The 23722-nt window shown below is 37.1% G+C and overlaps 2 protein-coding genes across 2 annotated transcripts; both read right to left on the bottom strand.

The window, feature by feature from the left end:
* Nucleotides 1-5147: 5147 nt before the first annotated feature.
* On the bottom strand, nt 5148-6084 carry LOC104998774 (olfactory receptor 5D16-like). The gene is given in 3 exon segments (XM_010854111.1): nt 5148-5557; nt 5560-6055; nt 6058-6084. Coding segments are annotated over 3 exon segments (933 nt in total).
* Nucleotides 6085-17203: 11119 nt separating this feature from the next.
* Nucleotides 17204-18139, bottom strand: LOC104998849 (olfactory receptor 5L1-like). Its single transcript, XM_010854245.1, has one exon. It carries the CDS (start codon nt 18137-18139, stop codon nt 17204-17206), a length of 936 nt encoding a protein of 311 aa, XP_010852547.1.
* Between the last annotated feature and the right edge of the window lie 5583 nt (nt 18140-23722).

The raw sequence follows: 23722 nt of genomic DNA, 5'->3' as shown, positions 1-23722 counted from the left end.
TTTAAACACAAAATTAAGTGATGTCATGTTTTTCTACACGTTAAGAATGTCTCAGGGAAACATATTATTATATTGTGGCTCACAAAATGCTATGTTATTATATGTAAAATTGTATTATATATTTGCCATCTAATTTTATTTAACCTGCTCAAAGCAATTTATCAAACAATTAATAAGCTATACTAGGATGGTGGAATAAACTGGTATAGCCTTAAATTGGTGCAGTGATGCTCAGGCCAAAGCTGTGATGGCATCTTTGAGGAAGAGCAGGAAGATAAAGATTCTGAGTTTAGGAGCTTCGGATGATTCAGTGACAATGGACTCTCCCACAGGAGTGCTTTCTACTATATGTCAGGTCTGGGAAACCAAATGACAATTTTTTTTTTTTCTTCTGAAAAAAAAAAAAAGAATAAGGGAGAAAATATGTTTATATTAACTTCAGAAAATTATAGGCATCACTTTTTTTTGTTTTATTTTTTATTTTTATTGAACACTCTTTGAAACACAATCATCAAATAACTCACAATGTCTAATGTCCCAGTGGATCCCACTGACTAAAAGATTAAAATTCGAGTATGAGAAGAAATCAATGTAATTCCAAACTTTAATCTATCAAAATAAATTGACCTGATGAATTCAGTTAGGTATTTTGTTGGACCTTGAAACATAATCAGTGATCTAATTTAGAGCCTGAAAGAGATCAACTCTTACTTTGGGAAATGTCGTAAGTCTGCCAAAGTAGGGTGACAGCTTTTATGATCCTATATAATCCAAGCTAATTGTTCTATTCAGTTATCAGTCACATAAATTCGCAGTTGGTTTGTACAATTCCCTTGTTGGGGAGTATAACCCATCTCTTTGAAATTAGTGGCTCATAAGGACAGTTACATTTGGAATTGTGCAGAATATACAAAAGAGAATTTCAATATATGCTGAAGATCATCATCACTTTTACCTATCAAATTAAAAAAGGGATTTAATTAATTATAATAGTAGTGGTCAGTGTCAATAAGGACTGAGAAAGATGTAACTCTGGTACACATTTTTCTGGAAAGCCACTGGTAACATATTTCCCAAGTCTTAGCCTTGAAAACCATAAAAGCTATATGATTTTTAAATGAGATTTTTTTTCTTGACAGTGAAAGTGGGTCTCCCCATCATGTCCAACTCTTTGTGACCCCATGGGCTGTAGCCTGCCAGGCTCCTCTGTACATTAAATTTTCCAGGCAAGAATATAGGAGTGGATAGCCATTCTTTTTTCCAGGATATCTTCCCAACCCGGGGATCAAACTCAGGTCTCCCAAATTGCAGGTGGACTTATTCTTTGTTAGTTATTAAAAGAAATAATTTAATTACATTTTGATAAAATTGAGAAAAAAATATCTCCAAAGCTACAATGTAACATTGTTTAGAATTCTAACTATAGGGAAAGTTAACAGTAGAAAAATAGAACTTTTTTTTTAAAACTATAGGGCATCATATCTTGGGTAGAAAATGATCATGTTATTTAAAATTATGGTTTTGCATTTTTAAAAATATGGTTAATTTAAAAAATAAAGATATCAAATTGCACATGTAGTGTATATACGCAGATGTAAGTGAAGATGTATATGTAGAGATATGAATGACAGAGATATCATATGTTATCACTCGCATTTGGCTACAACCCTAAAAAGATAACTCCTTTATCCATATTAAGAAAGGCAACTAAAAACTTCCCCAAGGTCTCTCAAGTACTACAGTGCAGTTTCTATGTAAGTAGGATCTACCATTCAGACATTTTCCTGAGGAAAAAAAAAACAAAAACAAATGAAAATCAGGCAATTTTATTCTCTGCCCTCCTTCCTAGCAGCAGGAGAATTATAACATGCTTTCATATATACAGTAATGAGATTGATTCAAGTACTGGAAATCTTGGTATCCAGTATACCTGGTATATTCTCTATGCATGCATGCCAAGTCACTCAGTCATGCCCGACTCTTTGAGACCCCCATGGGCTGTGGCCCATCAGGCTCCTCTGTCCATGGGATTCTCCAGACAAGAATACTGGAGAGGGTTGCTATGCCCTCCTCCAGGGGATCTTCCAGACTCTGTGATTGAACTCAAGTCTTTTACTTCTCTTGCACTGGCAGGTGGGTTCTTTACCACTAGCGCCAGCTGGGAAGTGCATATTCTCCATACCTTGAGCTAATTTCTTTAAAATAGAAAATTCTCCAGTTCTTTAAATTGAAAACATATCACTTTCCTGAAGTCATACTCTTTTTTATTGCCTGACCAAACAACAAATCGAAGCAAAACAAAACAAAAACAAATTGTAGCAATAATAGCAACAAAAATTGAGTGTTTTGCCTACTTCAGAGTTAAAACAGAAAAATCAACTTGGAAAATTTCCTTCCTTAAGTTTTAGACTAATAATAAGAAGCTAATCCATGATAAAGCCATAGCTTCATCATTTTATGCCCTCTTTATTCTTAGTAATATTTCTTGTTCTAAAGTCTACTTTCTACTTTGTTTTATATCAATATAAATCATGCATGAGATGCTTTCTGCCATTGTATATTTAACTCAATACATCTTCATAATTGAGATTTCTTTAGAAAGCAGTTTAAGTCACTCATTTTAGAGGCACATGAGTTAAAAAAATGAGTAACATCAATGTAAATTACACTCTACACAGCTATAGGAGTTACCAAAAACTAATTGAAATCTAAAGTTAAATAATAGAAGAGTATGGAATTTTACATCAGTATGTACTGAAGAGCATCAATGCCTGTAGTGTTTCCATATTAAATAATCATCTTGATTATACCACACACTGATTTTTAAATCACGATCAGAGGACTTAAGTAATATGTATTTCCATTTTTTCAGAATAAGAATAAAGGAATTGTGTCTCTGAATTAATCAAAAAAATTAGTCATCCTTTGTCAAGATAGATAAGAAACATGAAAATTTATGCCCTGAAAATGGATTATTTATTATTGATTTGAGTCAAGGTTAATATAACATTTCTGCTACTTTCCACTGATATTCTAGTTAATGTAAATATCAAGTAAGCAATGATTTGTAGAAGAATATATTTTATTTATGAATATATAAAATAATGTTGGTTATCACTACATATCAAAATGTTAACCAGAAAAAAGTGATTTACATAATTCACCCTTGTAAGTTTGAAATCATATAAGCATTTGAAATTACCTCATTGAACTGTTTTCAAGTTTTTACTTCATCCTCATGGAAATAGAATTATTTCTCTTAATATTTTTCTCAAAAGGTTTGAAATTTCATTCAAATACAAAGATTATAGAACACAAAACAGATGTGTAAGTAATTCTAGCAAAACTGATAAGTCAACAGATGAAAGAAAATATAGAAATGATTGTTAATTTCAAATTAGATATATGTGCCTATGAGGGTGAAAGTGAAAGTTGCTCAGTAATGTCCAACTCTTTGCGACCCCATGGAGCACAATTCATGAAATTCTCCAGGCCAGAATACTAGAGTGGGTAGCCTTTCCCTTCTCCAGTGGATCTTGCTGACCCAGGAATTGAACTTGGATTTCCTGCTTTGCAGGTGGATTCTTTACCAACTGAGCTATCAGGGAAGCCCCTAAATATCACATTGCTTAGAGGAAAATGTAATCCTCCCTGATATACACAACCGTATAGATTAGATTATTTCAATGTTTAGATTATACTTAAAAATTAGAGCTATTTTAAAGCAATGTTCAAGTCCCAGGAAAGCTATTAGCTCCCAATTTTTACAGAAAATCTACTCAATTGTTTTATGGAGACTTTCTAGAGAGTCCTGTTAAGGAGAACTAAGATACAGGCTTGATCAAACTGCCATGTGAAGTAATAATATATGTATAATGATTGGGAAGTGATAGGCAGGCAACACAAAACATACAACATGTATAAAGTATCTGTTTTTGTTCTCAGTATTTAAGAAGCAAGCTAATTTTCTTAAGCCTCTTGTAAATTCTTTCATTCTCTATACTGAGACTTTCTTCCAAAATAAGTTAGAATTGTAGCTACAATGTATGTAAAATTTCATTTCTTCAAGCACCTAGCAAGATACCTGGTAGGCATATGACATAAAATAATAGCTTAAAATATGTTTAACTCATTGACACTTGACCATTATGTTCTTTCAGTTCAGTTCAGTTCAGCCGCTCAGTCGTGTCTGACTCTTTGCAACTCCATAAAACGCAGCACACCAGGCCTCCCTGTCCATCACCAACTCCCGGAGTTTACTCAGACTCATGTCCATCAAGTCAGTGATGCCATCCAGCCATCTCATCCTCTGTCATCCCCTGCTCCTCCTGCCCCCAATCCCTCCCAGAATCTGAGTCTTTTCCAATGAGTCAACTCTTCGTGTGAGGTGGCCAAAGTATTGCAGTTTCAGCTTCAGCATCAGTCCCTCCAACACCCAGGACTGATCTCCTTTAGAATGGACTGGTCGGATCTCTTTGCAGTCCAAGGGACTCTCAACAGTCTTCTGCAACATCACAGTTAAAAAGCATCAATTCTTCGGAGCTCAGCTTTCTTCACAGTCCAACTCTCAGTTCCAAATAAAACTTAACGTCATTCTCTTTTGTTTCTCTTTAAAAATCTGTCTATCCTTCAAGGCCAAGTAAAAGATGCATGATAGCCACTAATGATTTTTTACAGTCTCTTCCCACCAACTGTATTATGATATTAACTAACACCACTGGCTTGGGAGGTTCTTGAAAGTAAAACTATATCTTTCCCTATCATCTATTCACCAAATTTAAAGTACTAAATTAGTCATTTATTTAAGACTACTTGTTAGTCATGAGGAATAACAGAACTAGAGTTTACTGCACATATACAATATGTTTGATATATTATCTATATTTTTGTTCTATATACCACTTTATGAACAAAATCATATTAAATTGGTTTTGTAGATAATGACTGAGTCAGGTCAATCCATATTCTCTGACAAATTTAGTCAGAGCCAGGTATAGTCTCCTGATGTAAAACTCATATTTTTTCCATTGTGTTTTTGTTTTTCTAATATAAAGTGATTTTTTAAGTGAATTTTTGACACATAATCCATTCAAAATCAGAAAAGTGTTCTTTAATAACCAAAGTAAATATTTAGCAGTTACATGCCTTCAATGTGAAAACAATTTTGTTTTCAGTAGTTTGCTGACTGTGTCCTTGACATCTTTATTTCTCAGACTGTATATCAGGGGATTCAACATGGGGATGACCGCTGTGTAGAACACAGACACCACTTTGACTGTGTGCCTCGAGGGTGTGGAGTTGGGCACACAGTAGAGGAAGAGGATGGTGCTTGGGAAGATGCTGATGGCGGTCAGGCGGGAGGCGCCAGTGGAGAAGGCTTTGCGACGACCACCAGCCGATTGCATCTTCAAGGTGGTGACAACAATGAACATGCAAGACATGAGAATGACGAGCAATGTGATCACCTCATTAAAGGTGGCAACAGTGAAAAGAAGCAGCTGGCTGAGATAAGAATCAGAATAAGAGAGGGAAATCAAGGAAGAAAGCTCACAGAAGTGATTGTGTTGAAACCATGAAAAGATAATTTGACAACAGCAAACGTGAGAGTCAAGGAGCAAGCCACTCCCCATGCATATGACACGACCACTAACATGGCACAGAGTCTCTGGGACATGACGACTGTGTAGAGAAGAGGGTTGCAAATAGCCACGAAGCCGTTATAGGCCATCACAGCAAACAGAATTAATTCAGTCACCACAAAGGTGCAAACGAGAAAGAACTGCACCATACATCCCCAAAATGAAATGGTTCTGTCTTCTGCAAGTAGGTTCACTGGCATCTTGGGGGCAATGATGGAAGAATAGCAGAAATCCACAAATGAGAGGTGGCTGAGAAAAAAGTACATGGGGGTGTGCAGTTTGGGGTTAACTTTGATGATGACCATCATCCCAAGGTTCCCTGCTATGCTGAAGTTGTAGATGGCCAGAAATACCAGGAAGAGGGGGGCTTGCAGTTCTGGGTAGTCTGAGAAACCCAAGAGGGGGAATGTGGCCCAACAGTTGTATTTCTCTTGGTCAAAGACATGCTTCCTGATGGACAGATCTGAAAATCTGTCTTGGAAATAATATATTAGAAGAGTGAGTGACACATAAAGCATGCTTAGCTGTGCCCTGTGCAGAGGGGATATGAAATGAATCCTGATAACGGTTCATGAGCCAAGGAAAAAATAGCTGCAGCTTCAGAAAAGAATTACTAGTTACTTTTTTTTCCTCAAAAATTATGAAACTTTATTCTGTTCAAGTTCAGAAATAAAATTTTAATGACATACAAATGTAATAATTATAAATCAAGCAATTTTGTTTGTAACATGTAATCAAATCCTCACGTGAGACATTCTAATACTGATTTCCATGAATTCTGCAAAATGAAATACTTTTAACTGATACCATTATTAATAAAAAGTGAAAACACTTGAAATAACTTCTATAATCAGAATTAAGTTTTACATAAAATATGTGCATATTTGTGATGTAAACAAAGATTAGTCTGTGTGGTAAGTAACAACAACTTATTTTTTGCCGTTTAATGGTAAGTCCTGTCTGACTCTGCAACCCCATGGACTGCAGCCCACCAGACTCCTCTATCCACTGGATTTCCCAGGCAAGAATACTAGAGTGGGTTGCCATTTCCTTCTCCAGGGGATCTTCCTCACCCAGGGATCGAATCTGGGTCTCCTGCATTGGCAGGTGGATCCTTTACCATTGAGCCACCAGGAAACCTATACTTACTTAAGCTCATATTTTAAATATGTGATTAGGACTTTAATCATCATTCCTCTTTTTTGACTGAAAAGTTCAGCTAGCAAATTAAATAATGATTTACAGCTTTCGGGAAATAATACCTATTGAGTGGCCTTTTTTACATGTGAGCAACAGAAACTTGAAGAAGCTATGACTTGCCTAGTGACATACAGGCATTGAAGCTCAACTGTAGCTAGAGCCCACGTTCCTTATTTCCCAGTGACACACCCATCTCCAAACAGGCTGTGATTCACATCACAGATTGAGATGAGCATTTCTACTTTGTTAAGATCACATTTTACTGCTCATTTTGCTAATTCTTTTGGCCACTTTAAAGACAAACTTCACTCTATAAAGATATAAAAGTTAGTCCAATATTTATGTGAGGGCTGCAGAGATCTTCTGAAGATCTGTGTAAAGATGGAACATAAAGAATGGATGTTAGGGAAAGCCCTTTTTAGAAATAAATATGGTTAAAAGTCCTAAATATTGACACTTGTCTAGATGATTCTCTCTTCCTTGCTGCTGCTGCTGCTGCTGCTGCTAAGTTGCTTCAGTCGTGTCCGACTCTGTGCGAGCCCATAGACGGCAGCCCACCAGGCTCCCCCGTCCCTGGGATTCTCCAGGCAAGAATATTGGAGTGGGTTGCCATTTCCTTCTCCAATGCATGAAAGATAAAAGTGAAAGTGAAGTTGCTCAGTCGTGTCTGACTCTTAGCGACCCCATGGACTGCAGCCTACCAGGCTCCTCCATCCATGGATTTTCCAGGCAAGAGTACTGGAGTGGGGTCTCTCTTCCTTAGGCACCTAGAATACTCATATTGTCAGAAGCATGGATGAAAATTGAGATTCTCCACACTCTGATGACACTTAAAATAAAGGAGTTCTTAATATAGAAAAAAAAAAAAAGGATGGATTTCTTAAACTGGCACATAGACAGGAAGCCCAGTTACATTTGAATCTCAGGGAGATACTGAATTAATGCTATAAATGCATCCCAACTATTCTATGGAGGTTTTCATACTAAACATTCATTGCTTATTAGAAGTTCAAAGTAAATTTACCATTCTGTATTTTTGATTGCTAAATCTGTCAACCTTATATCTAGAAGAATTTAGAATGTTATAGTGAACAATACATTCCACTTGGAACTTCCTTGTTTTAGAACAATAGGGTCTTGCCTGCCAGAAATTCCCCCCATCAAATAATGAAGACTTCTTGCTCAGACTAATATATCTGGTAAAAGGTCATCTCTATTTCCACATCCCTAGAACCAAGTGACTCTAGATGTTTCAGCATTAAAGGTTAGAGGTCCCATGTAGCAGGACTCTTGATGGTCCTGCATGTTCAGATATCCAAGGATTTAAGGATCAGTCAGAAGGTGATCTTTCCAAATTAATTCTCACTATTATAAAATTCTTTACTAGTGACCTTTCTCAGAATTTCTCAAACTCAGCACTATTGATATTTTGTGCTGATTTATTCTTTTTTATGGGTACCTACACTGTTCCAGGTACCACATCTAGCAGCATCTCTGGCCTCTATGACAGCATCACCCTCCCCCTGGTCTCTCCATTGTGGCAATAAAAAAGATCTCCAGATATTGTCATGTGTACACTTGGGAGGGGAGAGAAGGTGCATAATTGCCTGTAATTGAGAACTACTGTCTTGTTTCTTTTATTCTGGTAGCTATTCATTTTTCTTCTGTTTGACTTAAAACTATTTCTTATCTCCCAAATGATGTTATCATATGGATTAAACAATTTAGTTTATCTTTGGATCTGGGAAGAATGGTCTAAAATCTTCTTTCTAGAATGGAATTGGAGAAATCAACCTGCCTGACTTCAGGCTCTTTTACAAAGCCACAGTCATCAAGACAGTATGGTACTGGCACAAAGACGGAAATATAGATCAATGGAACAAAATAGAAAGCCCAGAGATAAATCCACGCACCTGTGGACACCTTATCTTTGACAAAGGAGGCAAGAATATACAATGGATTAAAAACAATCTCTTTAACAAGTGGTGCTGGGAAAACTGGTCAACCACTTGTAAAAGAATGAAACTAGAACACTTTCTAACACCATACACAAAAATAAACTCAAAATGGATTAAAGATCTAAATGTAAGACCAAAAACTATAAAACTCCTAGAGGAGAACATAGGCAAAACACTCTCCAACATACATCACAGCAGGATCCTCTATGACCCACCTCCCAGAATATTGGAAATAAAAGCAAAAATAAACAAATGGGACCTAATTAAAATTAAAACCTTCTGCACAACAAAGAAAACTATAAGCAAGGTGAAAAGACAGCCTTCAGAATGGGAGAAAATAATAGCAAATGAAGCAACTGACAAACAACTAATCTCAAAAATATACAGGCAACTCCTACAGCCCCGTTCCAGAAAAATAAATGATGCAATCAAAAAATGGGCCAAAGAACTAAATAGACATTTTTTCCAAAGAAGACATACGGATGGCTAACAAACACATGAAAAGATGCTCAACATCACTCATTATCAGAGAAATGTAAATCAAAACCACTATGAGGTACCATTTCATGCAAGCCAGAATGGCTGTGATCCAAAAGTCTACAAGCAATAAATGCTGAAGAGGGTGTGGAGAAAAGGGAACCCTCTTACACTGTTGGTGGGAATGCAAACTAGTACAGCCACTATGGAGAATAATGTGGAGATTCCTTAAAAAACTGGAAATAGAACTGCCTTATGATCCAGCAATCCCACTGCTGGGCATACACATTGAGGAAACCAGAAGGGAAAGAGACACTTGTACCCCAATGTTCATCGCAGCACTGTTTATAATAGCCAGGACATGGAAGCAACCTAGATGTCCATCAGCAGATGAATGGATAAGAAAGCGGTGGTACATATACACAATGGAGTATTACTCAGCCATTAAAAAAAAAAACATTTGGATCAGTTCTAATGGGGTGGATGAAACTGGAGCCTATTATACAGAGTGAAGTAAGCCAGAAAGAAAAACACCAATACAGTATACTAACGCATATATATGGAATTTAGAAAGATGGTAACGATAACCCTGTATACGAGACAGCAAAAGAGACACTGATGTATAGAACAGTCTTTTGGACTCTGTGGGAAAGGGAGAGGGTGGGATGATTTGGGAGAATGGCATTGAAACATGTATAATATCATATATGAAATGAGTTGCCAGTCCAGGTTCGATGCACGATACTGGATGCTTGGGGCTGGTGCACTGGGACGACCCAGAGGGATGGTATGGGGAGAGAGGAAGGAGGAGGGTTCAGGATGGGGAACACATGTATACCTGTGGCAGATTCATGTTGATATATGGCAAAACCAATACAATATTGTAAAATTAAAAATAAAATAAAAAATATATATATATGTAAATTAAAAAAAATAAAACTTCTTTCTTATGATTTCTTCCTAATTTTTTTTTCATTTTGCTTTTTTGAGCTGACATATTTTTCCCCCTGCTCTAAAATCTTGTTTAGAGCTAGTCCTATTGATTATATTTCTCCAGAAGGTTCATTTCATTCTTTCAGTTCAGTTTTATGTAAATACCTCCCTATTGTCTGAAAAGTCACAGAAGCACAGAGCCACATAACTAAAAACTCTCAGGCCCCTCTGTCCCTCTCCTCCCAGGAAACACTTGTCCAGGAGACTATGAAGAAGCTCAGTTACACCAAGGACCCTCTTCAGAGCTCCGTAGAAAGTATGGCCTTCCTGTTCTAAAAACATAACATTTGCAGGGGCTCAAACTTTCCCTAAAATAATTTTCCTTATAAAGAACTGACAAGCCTAAGATATCTTCTAGATCACCTTACACGGGAAAGAACCTGCAGGTGGGAAGGGCAGCCTCCCCTCCAGCCTCTGGACAGTCACTGATTTAGGGGAGAGGACTCTCATGTCTCTTCTATTCCTGGTGTCAACAAGACCCTAGAGAAAACTCCCTGCCTTGTTCTTTGGAAGCCTCAGAACAAGCAATTAGAATTAATGATTGTTTTCTGATGAAATTCTGATTTCTTGAAAAACAAACAGCAGCTTTAGAAATATTTTATATGAAAATTGATCAAAATTGTCAATGTCTTCTCCCCATGCTCCATGATCACTGAGGTAGAATCCAAACATTTTGTATAGTAACAAGAGACAGCAAAAGTTATGCTTACTAATAAGTAAATACACTTTTAGTATATTGTTTTATTCTTTTAAATTTTTTCTAGACTTACTGAAGTACAATTGACAAGCAAAAATTGTATATATTTCAGGTGTACACTTTAATGTTCTGATAAATAAATACATATTTAATCTGGCATGAGCAAGTGCACATACAATTAAGTTAATTTTCTTTTTTGTAGCTTGAATATTGAATATGATCAACATTGATGGCAAAACATTTACAAGGAACTCTGCAACTTATTTACATTCATTGTAATATTTAATTTTGTGTGTGGTTTATAAATGTTATCTCCTCACCCTCACTGAGGATTACTGTATCCAGCTAGAGGAATAATATAGTTCTGTTCATGTATTAATATGACAGTTTCTGATAGAAAATAGTATATGTTATAACCTTGTATAACACCACTGGGTGCTGCAGAGAAGACTTTGTACTTTGAATGTTATATAATACTACTCAAGTCTCCTTCATTGCAGGCAGATTCCTTACCATCTGAGCCACCATGGAAGCCAATTGTTAAATAATATATCCTTCATTCTTTAGTAAAGAAAAAGAAAAGAAGATGGAATAGGGACTGTTGGATATTACCCAGGGTCTGATAGAAGTATCAACACTAAGATCATAATTTAATAAATGTTACCGGATATGTTACATACCAACAGGGAAAGAAATCATTCTCAGTAAATGATGTTGTGAACATTTCTATATAGTTTGGCGATGAGAGCTACACAATTTGTTTACAAGTACTGTTTAACTTAACAAAGTATAAAACAACAACAAAAAACCCATAAGCTTAATACTTACCAAAATTTGAGTTCAAATATCATCCAAATTTGAGATAAAATATAGAATGGAGCTGGATTTATTTTCACTGCATTTGTTCTTTAAATCACTAAAAGTAAATGTAAGTACATAAAAATCTAGACTGCATATTGAAAACAAAACAAAAACCAACTACAAAGTAAACTACATATCGAAAAGCATGCCTGATACATAAAATTAAATGTTACCAAACTATGATATTTTGTAAATATTCTTCATAGAGGTTGGCAATTTTAAGGTGTAAAATGTTTTATAAATTATTTTGAAAAACTTGAACACCCAATGGAAATGTAAGCAAAGTGAACAGGTAAGAAAGGACATCATTGAACATTAAAATGCTTCCATCTTTTAAATTTCTCTTGCTGTTGTTTTTCTCCATTGCTTCTAATTTTTAGGTTCACATAGGAAATAACCCATAAATCCATGTGAGGATGTTTTCTGAAGTCTTATTTTATCTAAAATATATTATTAGCGAGAAATGTTTCTTTATACACTTTTTCTTGCTGATCTGTGTACTTTGAACACATGATTTTACTTGACACAAGGTATAAATATAGAAATAAAGTTGAATGCTTTATCTATATTTCCATGGTCCTGTGATTTATATATTTCTTTCGCTCCCTTCCACAATTCTGAATCACTCTTTCCATTCTATCTGATCAACAAAGTCACCAGCTTCAAAGAATATTTATTTTTGATGGCTAAAATTCCTTTTGGAACAAGTTGCCCAGGAAAACTTCATTTAGTTACTAAGTCTAAAATCAACTAAGGAGACTCTGAGTTTCCACTGCAGAGGGCACAGTTTCCAACCCTGGTCCAGGAACTGAGATCCTGTATGCCTTATAGCAAAGCCTAAAAAACAAAACCCATAACAACAACAACAACAACAAAGCAAAGCAACCCAAGAAAATATAGCAATTCTTACTTTAGAAATTATAAGGAAATTATGACATTTTTTGTACAATATGGAACTATGGAACTTTACTTAGGTCTTAAAAGATGACCACCACACTCTGTCATCTTTGGTTTATAAATATTACAAAGAATAAAGTATAATGTATCTATAATTAAAATAATAAAATGAAGATAAAAGGCTTGAGGACTACTTGAATATTCAGTTACTGAGAGATTTATACAGTAAGTGGAGCTTCCCAACTGGCACAGTGGTAAAGAATCTGCCTGCCAATCCAAGAGATGTGAGTTCGGCCCCTGGGTCAGGAACATCCTCTGGAGGAGGAAATGGCAACCCACTGCAGTATTGTTACCTGAAAAGGCCCATGGACAGAGGAGCCTGGCAGGCTACAGTCCGTGGGGGTCACAAAGAGTGGGACACATATAAGTGACTGAGTGTGCGTGCGCGCGCGCGCATGCACGTGCGCACACACACACACACTAAGTGAAATGAGAACAGGTTAGAAAAAGAAACTCTGCGTTGTGTACTGCAATCCCTAAAAAGTTATGGTTGTAGCCTTTTGTCATATTTTCATGTCTACTCTTTGATTCTTTGGGCCACAATATTGCTGCTGGGACTTGCTATCTGAATCCCCAGATGCACTTGTTAACTGGCTTACCTTTCAGTTCAATTCAGATCAGTTGCTCAGTTGTGTCCAACTCTTTGCAACCCTATGAACTGCAGCATGCCAGGCCTCCCTGTCCACCAACAACTGCCAGAGTCCACCCACTCTCACGTCCATTGAGTCGGTGATGCCATCCAACCATCTTATCCTCTGCCATCCCCTTCTCATCCTGCCCTCAATTTTTCCCAGCATCAGAGTCTTTTCCAATGAGTCAGCTCTTCGCATCAGGTGGCCAAAGTATTGCAGTTTCAGCTTCAGCATCAGTCCTTCCAATGAACACCCAGGACTGATCTCCTTTAGGATGGACTGGTTGGATCTCCTTGCAGTCCAAGGGACTCTCAAGAGTCTTCTCCAACATCATGGTTCAAAAGCATCAATTCTTTGGTGCTCAGCTTTCTTTATAGTCCAACTCTTACATCCATACATGACCACTGGAAAAACCATAGCCTTGACTAGACAGACCTTTTTTGACAAAGTAATGTCTCTGCTTTTTAATATGCTATCTAGGTTGGTCATAACTTTCCTTCCAAGGAGTAAGCCTCTTTTAATTTCATGGCTGCAATCACCATCTGCAGTGATTTTGGAGCCTCAGAAAAGGCTTACCTTTAGGTTCAGCCAAAGGCAGAAAAAAAGAGAAAGGGGAGGGGGAGGAAAAGGAGGAAAAGTTCAAAGGAAATGGGAAGGAGAAAAGAAAGAAATGTCTTCTTGCTTTCCAGTTTCTTACCATACTCTACTCAGAAGCAAAAGCAGCAGTCTGGCTTGTCCCAGGGACCAAAGACCAACGGGGCCTGTGCCTAGAAGCTGAAACGTGTAGACACCCTTAAAGCTCTGTCTCTTCCTCATAAGCCTCATATCAGATGAGCAGAGCATGTCCTCCAACCTCTGAGATTCTGACAAGGATGCTTCTTCCCTATTGTCCGCACACACAAGGAGTGATAGCTGCTTTCTGAAGTTAGTAATCATTAAATCAGAGACTGCCTTGGTGGTCCAGTGGTTAAGAGCATACCTCCAATGTAGGCACCACAGGTTCAATCCCTGGGCGGGGAGCTAAGATCTCATATGCCACGGGGCAACTAAGCCCACACACTATAACGAGACAGCCTATGTGCTACAAGAGGAGTCCACGGACTGCAACTAGAGAAGCCTGCATGAAGCAACGAAGACCCAACACAACCAAAATAATTAAATAAATAAAATACCATTAAAAGAACACATTCTTCATCTCTCCAGGCTTCCAAAATCTAACATTCCACATATTCAACCTCACTAGGGATTTCTTTTCCTAAGTGGACCTGCCTCATATAACACACCATGTACAACATATTCAACATGGAATAATTTTGAACCAATTTACAATCTTAAAAGTCAACATGGTACTTTAAGTTCTAATATTAAACTCAATATACATACAGTTTATATACTAGTTTTTATTCATCTAACTATCTAATAAAAAATAAAGATAACTTATAATATGTAAGTGATAGTGAGAGAGAAAGGAATAAATAGTTCCAGGTCTCAAAGATTTTACTGAAACACATGTAAAGTATCTTCCTAGTGCCAGTGAGTACCTACATGTTGTCAAAATGTAATCTCGGTACAATGTTGAGAGATTAACACTAATAACCATTGTTCAAACTTGAGGAAACAGAAATTAAGAAGTTTGTATTGCTTGTCAAATTAAAAAATGAGAGTCAAATTACCTATCCTGGTTTTCATAAACTCCAGTGTAGTTCTTTCTAACATTAGTATAGACACACAGAGAGATGCTTCATTGAGAAAGTGAATGCAATGTAGAAATTTACATAAAACATAATAGAAGCACAAATAGAGTATAGTGGCACATATGAACCAAGGTTGAAGGAAGACATGAAGTTTAAACACATAAAGGAAGGATGAACAAAGGTCATTTTATCAAGACACAAAAAGAAATATACACAGAGGTCAGAAGTCCACTTTTGAGTCACAGTAAACATTAAATGCATATTTTTAAAGTAAGCCTGAAGAAATAATTAAAAGTGAGAAAAGAGGCAAAAGTCAGAAATGCTGCTATCCATAACAATGGCTATTAGATAATTGCATACATAGATGTATCTGATGGTCTATAGTCCGTGGGGTCGCAAAAGATCTGAACCTGATTTAGTGACTAAACAACAACCAACCAATACATACACATATATAATCTATCAATATATCTACATAGTGTGTAGGTATATACATTTATAAGCATATAGACATAACTGGGAGATATTATAGGTTTGGTATATTCACTTTATTGTGATAAGGCAAATTAGGCTTCCCTGGTGGCTCAGACAGTAAAGAGTCTGCCTGCAGTGCAGGAGACCCTGGTTCGATCCCTGGGTCAAGAAGATGCCCTGCAGAAGGAAATATTGCCTTAAAAAAATCCCTGGATGGAGAACCTGGCAGGCTACAGTCCATGGGGTTGCAAAGAGTTGGACACGAATGAGCAACTTCACTTTCACTTTCCAATAAGGCAAATATCATTAATAAAGCAGGTCAACACATTTTCAGTGTGCATATGTCTAAGTGTGCACACTGAAATATTACTTCTAATAAATATACATATATTGGGACTTCCTTAGTGGTCCAGTGGTTAAGAATCCACTGTCCTTTTCAGGGGACTTGTGCTTGATCCCTTGTGGGGCAACTAAGATACCACATGTCACAGGGAACTAAACCCAAGCACTGCAACTAGAGAAGTCCACATGCCACATAGAAGAACCAGCCAAAATAAAATAGAATAATTTAAAAATTTTATGCAAATCAATAAAAACTAAAAAATATGCATATTCTAGTTGAAAAATACTTTAAAATGCTAACCACCATCTAAACTTTCAGTGAGTTATAATCTTTTTCAATAGTAACATCAGAGATGGCAGATCACCATAACTTATACAGTAATGAAAAAGTTTAAAACAGTGCAAGAATTACCAAAATGTGACATGTAACAGACACATGAGTGAGCAAATGTTGTTGGAAAAACAGTGCTAATAGACTTGCTTGATGCAGGGTTGCCAGAAATCTTTAATCTGTAAAAATGCAGTATCTGCAAAGCACAAAACTATCAAGTGCAATAGACAATATACTTCTATGCACACACACATACACACACACAAACACACATATACACATACGTAAAGAGATGACCAATTATGTGTTAGGACTATTCTTAAGCTATTTTCACTTGACATGTAGTTTAATTTCCCTAAAATTTCTGTAACATAATTATTATCAATGTCTCTATTATTCAGATGTGATAATATATGAAACCCCAAAACCACTGTACACTGCAATGACAAAAACAAAAAATAATAAAGGAAGTAAGAACAAAACAGTAAAGATAATATATATATATATTTATATTTATATACACATATGGAATCTTATTCTATGTAAAAACTGACAAAGGTGTGTTCCTTATTGTAAAATAACAGGTGTTCAATTGTAAAATGAATCATAGTCCTCATAATGGATGTTAAAATAAAATGTGATACTTAGGTCATTAAACTCATGAAAGTCTAAAGAAAATAAAATTTGTGTGTTTTAACAGTCCAGTACATGGTCCAATTTAAAACATTTTAGATAGCATCAAAGCAAAGAAGTAGGCTGCACATTTTGAAATATTCTCAATCAATCCTAAACTTGTAAATTGAAAAGGCACAAAGATAAGAGAATTAAAAAGACTCACTCATAGCTATTCACATCTTGACGGTTCTTTTCACTCCAACACTGAAACGCATCATTACCCTTTCATCAGCCTCCAATTTCTAACCCTGAGTCCTGCTAGGAAAATATTCTCTAGGATAATATTTTGGAGCTCATCACTTTTCTGAGAGCTTCTTTCACATCCTTGTTCCTCAGACTATAGATCAGGGGGTTCAGCATGGGGATCACTACAGTGTAGAACACCGTGGCCACTTTGTCAGTATCCATGCTGTTGCCAGAGTGGGGCTGGCAATAAATGAAAAGGATTGTTCCGTGAAAGACAATGATGACAGTGAGGTGGGAAGCACAGGTGGAAAAAGCTTTGCGCCTTTTGTCTGCAGAGTGCATCCTCAGGATGGTGATGAGAATAAACAAGTAGGACATGAGGATGACCGTGATGGTGATGATCTCATAGAATGTGGCCACAATGTATAGCACCAATTGATTCACGATGACATCAGAGCAAGCAAGAGACAAGAGAGGGGGGAGGTCACAAAAGAAGTGGTTGATCACATTTGATCTGTAGGATGGGATCTGAAGAGCTAAACACAAGTGAATCAGAGAACACACAACACCGTTGAGATAGCAACAAGACACCAACTCCACACAGAGATTCCGGGACATGGTGATCATATAGAGCAGTGGGTCAGAGATGGCCACAAAGCGATCATAGGCCATCACTGCCAGCAGAATGACCTCAGTTACCACAAATGTGCAAAACAGGTAGAACTGCACTGCACATTCCAGGAAGGAAATGGCTTTGTCTTCATTTAAGATGTTAGCTAGTATCTTTGGTGTGATGGTCGTGGAGTAACAGAAATCCACAAAGGACAAGTGGCTGAGGAAAAAGTACATGGGGGTGTGGAGTCTAGAGCTGACCTGAATGAGAGCAATCATGCCCAGGTTTCCCCAAACTGTGACTCCATAGATGGAAAGAAACAGCAGGAAGAGGAAGACTCTAAGCTCAGGGGCATCTGAGAATCCAAGGAGGATGAAGTCTGTCACAGCAGTGCAGTTTTTCTCATCCATGTCCTCACTTTACTGTGGTTGCAGAAAAATATTAATAGTTATTCTCCATGAGATCTTCCCCAATTTAGTTTTGACTGTCTCCTAAAAGGGGAGAAGGCAATGGCAACCCACTCCAGTACTCTTGCCTGGAAAATGTTGCAGTCCATGGGGTCTCTAAGAGTAGGACACGACTGAGCAGCTTCACTTTCACTTTTCACTTTCATGCATTAGAGAAGGAAATGGCAACCCACTCCAGTGTCCTTGCCTGAAGAATCCCAGGGACGGGGGAGCCTGGCAGCCTGCCATCTATGGGGTCGCACAGAGTTGGACACGACTGAAGCAGCAGCAGCAGCAGCAGCAGTCTCCTAAAAGAGACATGACAATATATAGGAATTATTTTATAGCAAAGAAATAAGGCATTGCTTTTGGGAAGTTTAGGAAAAGTTCAGAATTTGCATCACTCAAATACATCGAGTCCGTAGTTTACTACACAGATCACAGGAAAGACTTGCTTCCGTATGAGCCTGTATGATTCCTTAAACTAGTTATACACAATTTGGAGCTTAGAACTTAATCATCAGAAAGATATCAAATATTATTTAATTATCCATATTGTTTTTTATTAAATTAGTATGTACTCAGCACTATATATAAGGGCTTCCCTGGTGGCTCAGTTGGTAAAGAACCTGCCTGCAGTGCGGGAGACCTGGGATCGATCCCTAGGTTGGGAAGATCCCCTGGAGAAGGGAACGGCTACCCACTCCAGTATTCTGGCCTGCAGAATCCCACGGACTGTATAGTCCAAGGGGTTGCAAAGAGTAGAACACTACTGAGAAAATTTCAGTCACTATGTATAAAATAAATAACAAGGACCTATTGTACTGCAAAGGGGACTATATTCCATATCTTATAATAATTTATAATGGAGAAGACTCTGAAAAAGAATATATCTATATCTATACAGAATAGATACAGTTACATAGATATAGACATATCTCAGTCATTTACTGTATACCTGAAAGGAACACAGCATTGAAAATTCACTATAGGTCAATAAAATGGTTATTAAAAGTATTCCAATACCTTTTTACTGACTTACTCTTTAATCATTTTTCAAAGTATTGGGATTCAGTGGATACTTTTTTAGAAAATATTACATAGTAGTCATCTACTTTTGTAATGAAATATGTGAAGTATGCTTATTTAAGATTGCTAATTCACAAGTGTTTGTTTATTTAAATATGATTTAGTTGGGAAAGCAGATTTTATAATCTATATATTTTCCTATAAAATTTGTATAGTGGAGCCGGGTGGGCTGCAGTCCATGGGGTGGCAAAGAGTCAGACTTCACTTTCACTTTTCACTTTGATGCATTGGAGAAGGAAATGGCAACCCACTCCTGTATTCTTGCCTGGAGAATTCCAGGGAAGGCAGAACGTGGTGGGCTGCTGTCTATGGGGTCGCACAGAGTCAGACACAACTGAAGCGACTTAGCAGTAGCAGCAGCAGCATTGTTAATTATGGTACACACTGTCTGTCATTCTTCAGGGAACTGATATTCAAAATCTAACATTCTGTAACTGTGACTCTCAAGCCTTATGAAGACCTATTTGACAAATATATCCTCTGTTTTAGCTCTATTTGAAGAGCTAAACAATTATGTGAACACGTAATTAACAGAAATGCTTGCTGCTGCATTGCACCATTATTTATGAAGGTAAAATTTAGAAATAAAGTGTCCAGCAACAGGAAAAAAGTTCAAAGATATACTGCATACATATTATGGAAAATCACTCAGCTTTTTGAAGAAGTTTGCTTTTTTTAAATATAAATTTATTTATTTTAATTGGAGGCTAATTACTTTACAATATTTTAGTGGTTTTGCCATACATGAAGAAGTTTTAATGATCCAAAAATGATTATGATAAGATGGCAAGTGAAAACATAGTAAGCCAGATTACACAGACAGAATTTTATACATGCATACATAAGCTGCATTGTATATCTGATCTTCACAACATACATTAAATATAAGTATTTTACTCTGATAACTTTAAAAATAAACTTTACAAAAGAATCTTGCCCGAGTTCTCGCAAAACATAAAAGTTTTAAGGGTTGTGTTTATTATTTTTTTTAAATAAAGGAGATATATATTCAAAGCTTTTGACATATTGAAAATGCCAATGAAGGGATTTTCTCTCCTCAACCTTAGTAACAATAAAATGATTTGGAGGCACCAGTTGGTTATTTTCAGGGGGAAAGAAATCTGGCATAAACCCCAACACATCCAGGTATTTTCCACATTCTTCAAATAACTTCAAAAAGGTTACTGTGTGCATGTGTGTTCAGTTGTGTCCAACTATTTACAACTCTAGGGACTGTAGCCTGCTAAGCCACTACATACATGAGATTTCTCAGACAAGAATACTAGAGTGGGTAGCCATCCCTGTCTCCAGGGGAGACCCTGAACCTGGGTCTCTGCATTACAGGCAGATTCTTTACTCTCTGAGCCACCAGGGAAGCCCCCTGGACAGATGAGATGCTGCTAAATAGTCTACAAGGTACAGAGCAGCATGTCCCTCCCCACCCCCATCCTCCACACACCCCACATGAAGAGACTAAAATATAATTTGGCCCAAAATGTGAATAGTATCAAATGTGAGAAAATTACTATAGAGAGACATCTACAAATCCCTTTGGCACAAGGACAAGGTAATCCCTTTCCTGTCTGATCCAGAGGTAGTTCACATGTCTGTGTTCCTCCTGGAACAGTTCCGAGGACCCCTCAGCACCAACTCCCAGCCTCAGAGTGACTGTCAGGACACTCTCCCTGCTGTCTTTCCCAGGTTCTGTGGATGGAGTTAAAGTGAGGGGGGAGGAGGAGGGAAGGGGAGAGGAATCAAGCATTCCTCCTTGTTGGCTCACACTTTCCCTCTTACACTGACAGCTGTTTCAAGATATTTGGCTCTGCAGATGGAGTTGTTCCCATTTCCTGTCGAGATTGTTTCTCAGCACAAGAAGTGAAAATACTTTCAAAAAGGAGTCCTCAAAATTTGGGCATTTCTTAAAATACTCTATAAATACAGGCTAACTACAGACTTTTAAAAATATGTCTAACGTCACTACCCTCTTTTACAATTGTTCCCCCTCTCATACATGGCTAACAATGCTACCCTTATGAGAAGACAAACAAACAAGCTTCCACACCTCAGGAAATACAGTTCAGTCCATTCCCCCAGAAACAGAGTGTAGTCCAACCAACCTGTGAGATAGATCTTGCTTCCTGTTTGTGAAGAGGCTATGAGGGAAAATGTTACATGTTTTACATTTTTATGTGTGTATATCCCTGGAGCTCATATTTCTTAAGCTTCCAAACCAATCATTGATCTCTGAGGGACAACAACAAGACATCAAGCAAACAACTTCATCTTGGGACTCAAATAATTAAGGAGTCTTATGAGATGCAGTCAGATGGGAAAAGCTATTTAAAGCTGGTTCATGTACCAAGTCTCTTCAATAATGTCTGACTCTTTGTTACTCTATGGACCATAGCCCACCAGGCTCCTATGTCCATGGGATTCTCCAGGCAAGAATACAGGAGTGGGTTGCCATGCTCTCCTCCAGGGCATCTTCCTGACCCAGGGATTTGAACCTGTGTCTCCTGAATTGCAGGTGGATTCTTTATCCACTGAGCCACCTGGAAAGCCCCAAGTTGATACATGTTATTACAGTTCAACACAATTCCTTTCAGATGTCATGATGAACTGCAGAGCATTTTTTGCTGCTTTCAAACATTGCCCTCTGAACCAGGGATTATGTTGCCATTATGAAATATGTGGATAAGTCTTATAAACTGTGCCAGTCTTACACTTAGAACTCCTTTCTGGAGGACATAGGGTTTGAAGTCACAATAGCATTCTACCGAATACCAGGAAGGGGTGGAAATAATGATCCGCCTTTGCTGAGAATAACAGCAATTGCTCACATTTGCTGATCACTTTGTGTGTGCTGTGTACTCTTCTGAATGCAACCACCCACACCTTTCATCTTTATAAAAATAAGTGAGATGATTATAGCTATAAAAATAAGTGAGATGATTACTGCTATGCAGCATCTAAGATGACTTAGACACTGGCAGCTGTAACTTGCACAAAGTCATAAGTGCAATCACTGATAGAATGAGCTCATATGTTGCTCTTTGGTTTTTGCCATCTGGCCCTGTGTTAGGAAGAGCAAAGCTACTGATGGTGCTGGAAACCGTGCTCCCTGCTCAACGCAGAGACCGTTTAATGAGTCTGCCTGAAGGATCTCTCCCAAGTCACTTCTTATCTGACTGCATAACCTCTCCTTCAACCAACAGTGCTCAAAGGAGAGTCTGTTGTGTGTGCCCATGAATATACCAAACATTCAAGAATTCCATGTAATTTCGTTTTTCAGAAACAAGGATTCCTCTTATTCATTCATGTATTACCCCGTGAATTATCTCAATTAGAAAAGCAAAAACAAACTCCCAAAACTTAAAACATAAGAGTGCTATGAAGTACTGCTTTCCAGAAATCCTGACATTATCTTTGTGTGTGTGTGTGTGTAATAAAGTTTTATTAAAATATAAAGGAGATAGAGAAAGTTTCTGACATAAGCATCAGTTAATCAAGATTTTTCCAACCCTTGACATGACTTCTTGTTTCTCTCTGGTTTATATATCTTTTTTTTTTCTCAAAAAATAAGGACTTTACACAGGCATTTTAGACTATACAGTGATGTTTTGAAATTAGATATTAGTGGATTGATGATTATATCTATTTAGTATCTATTTTTTTTTGTTGTTGTTCTTCGTATACCCTTAAAGTATTGCCAGTTTTAAAATGCATCTCCCTGAGGGAGAGAGTTCCATTACAGGAAGAATAATAAGACATCTATAAAGAACAGCATGGGCAGTGATGTTTTATATCATCTGGGCAAAATGAACTCTCTGCTTATCTATTTACCTAAATCTTAAAGGCAGGGCAGGTATTTTTTTAAGTAATTTAAATATAAACTTATAATTGAATTCTATTTAATGATCATTTTAATAAAATGTATAATAAAATTACGAAGTTGTAAGTTTTTGATGAACTATATTTATGCAAATAAGATACTATAGTTTTATTAAAGTATTATATCAAAAGATTCAATGGTATCAACAAGTTAAATTGTCTAAACTTTTTAATTGCACATTTTAATCAAGTTGCATTTAAGAAAAGCTGATATGCTTAGTTGCTATATGATAAGACTTGAGAAGGTCTTTGTGGTAACATCAGAAATTAAGAAGGTCAGTGGTTTTAAAGACAGCATAACAAGCTACTCCAAAACACTAGCTTAAAAAACAAAAACAGAAAACATCTGCTTATTGCATGGATCACTATTACATGAGTCAGTAAGGTCAGTACCCTCATCTGATCTTGACATGGCTGATCTTGGCTGGTGTACTTATGTGTATTTTATCAGCTTTGCAGTCTAGGTGATTTAAGAAGGCCTCACACTCTAGTCAGGAGGTTGCTAAATGCTATTTCATGGAATAGGGGTGTAAGGCATATTGCTCATTATCCAATAGGCTAGCCTGT

This window comes from Bison bison, unplaced genomic scaffold (assembly GCF_000754665.1).
Source record: "Bison bison bison isolate TAMUID 2011002044 unplaced genomic scaffold, Bison_UMD1.0 scf7180017864338, whole genome shotgun sequence".
Taxonomy (NCBI): domain Eukaryota; kingdom Metazoa; phylum Chordata; class Mammalia; order Artiodactyla; family Bovidae; genus Bison; species Bison bison.
This window is presented reverse-complemented; position numbering and strand designations above follow the sequence as displayed.

Bases quoted from the DNA above. Each gene is read 5' to 3' on its own strand.
- LOC104998849 (XM_010854245.1), bottom strand. From the start codon at position 18,139: ATGGATGAGAAAAACTGCACTGCTGTGACAGACTTCATCCTCCTTGGA.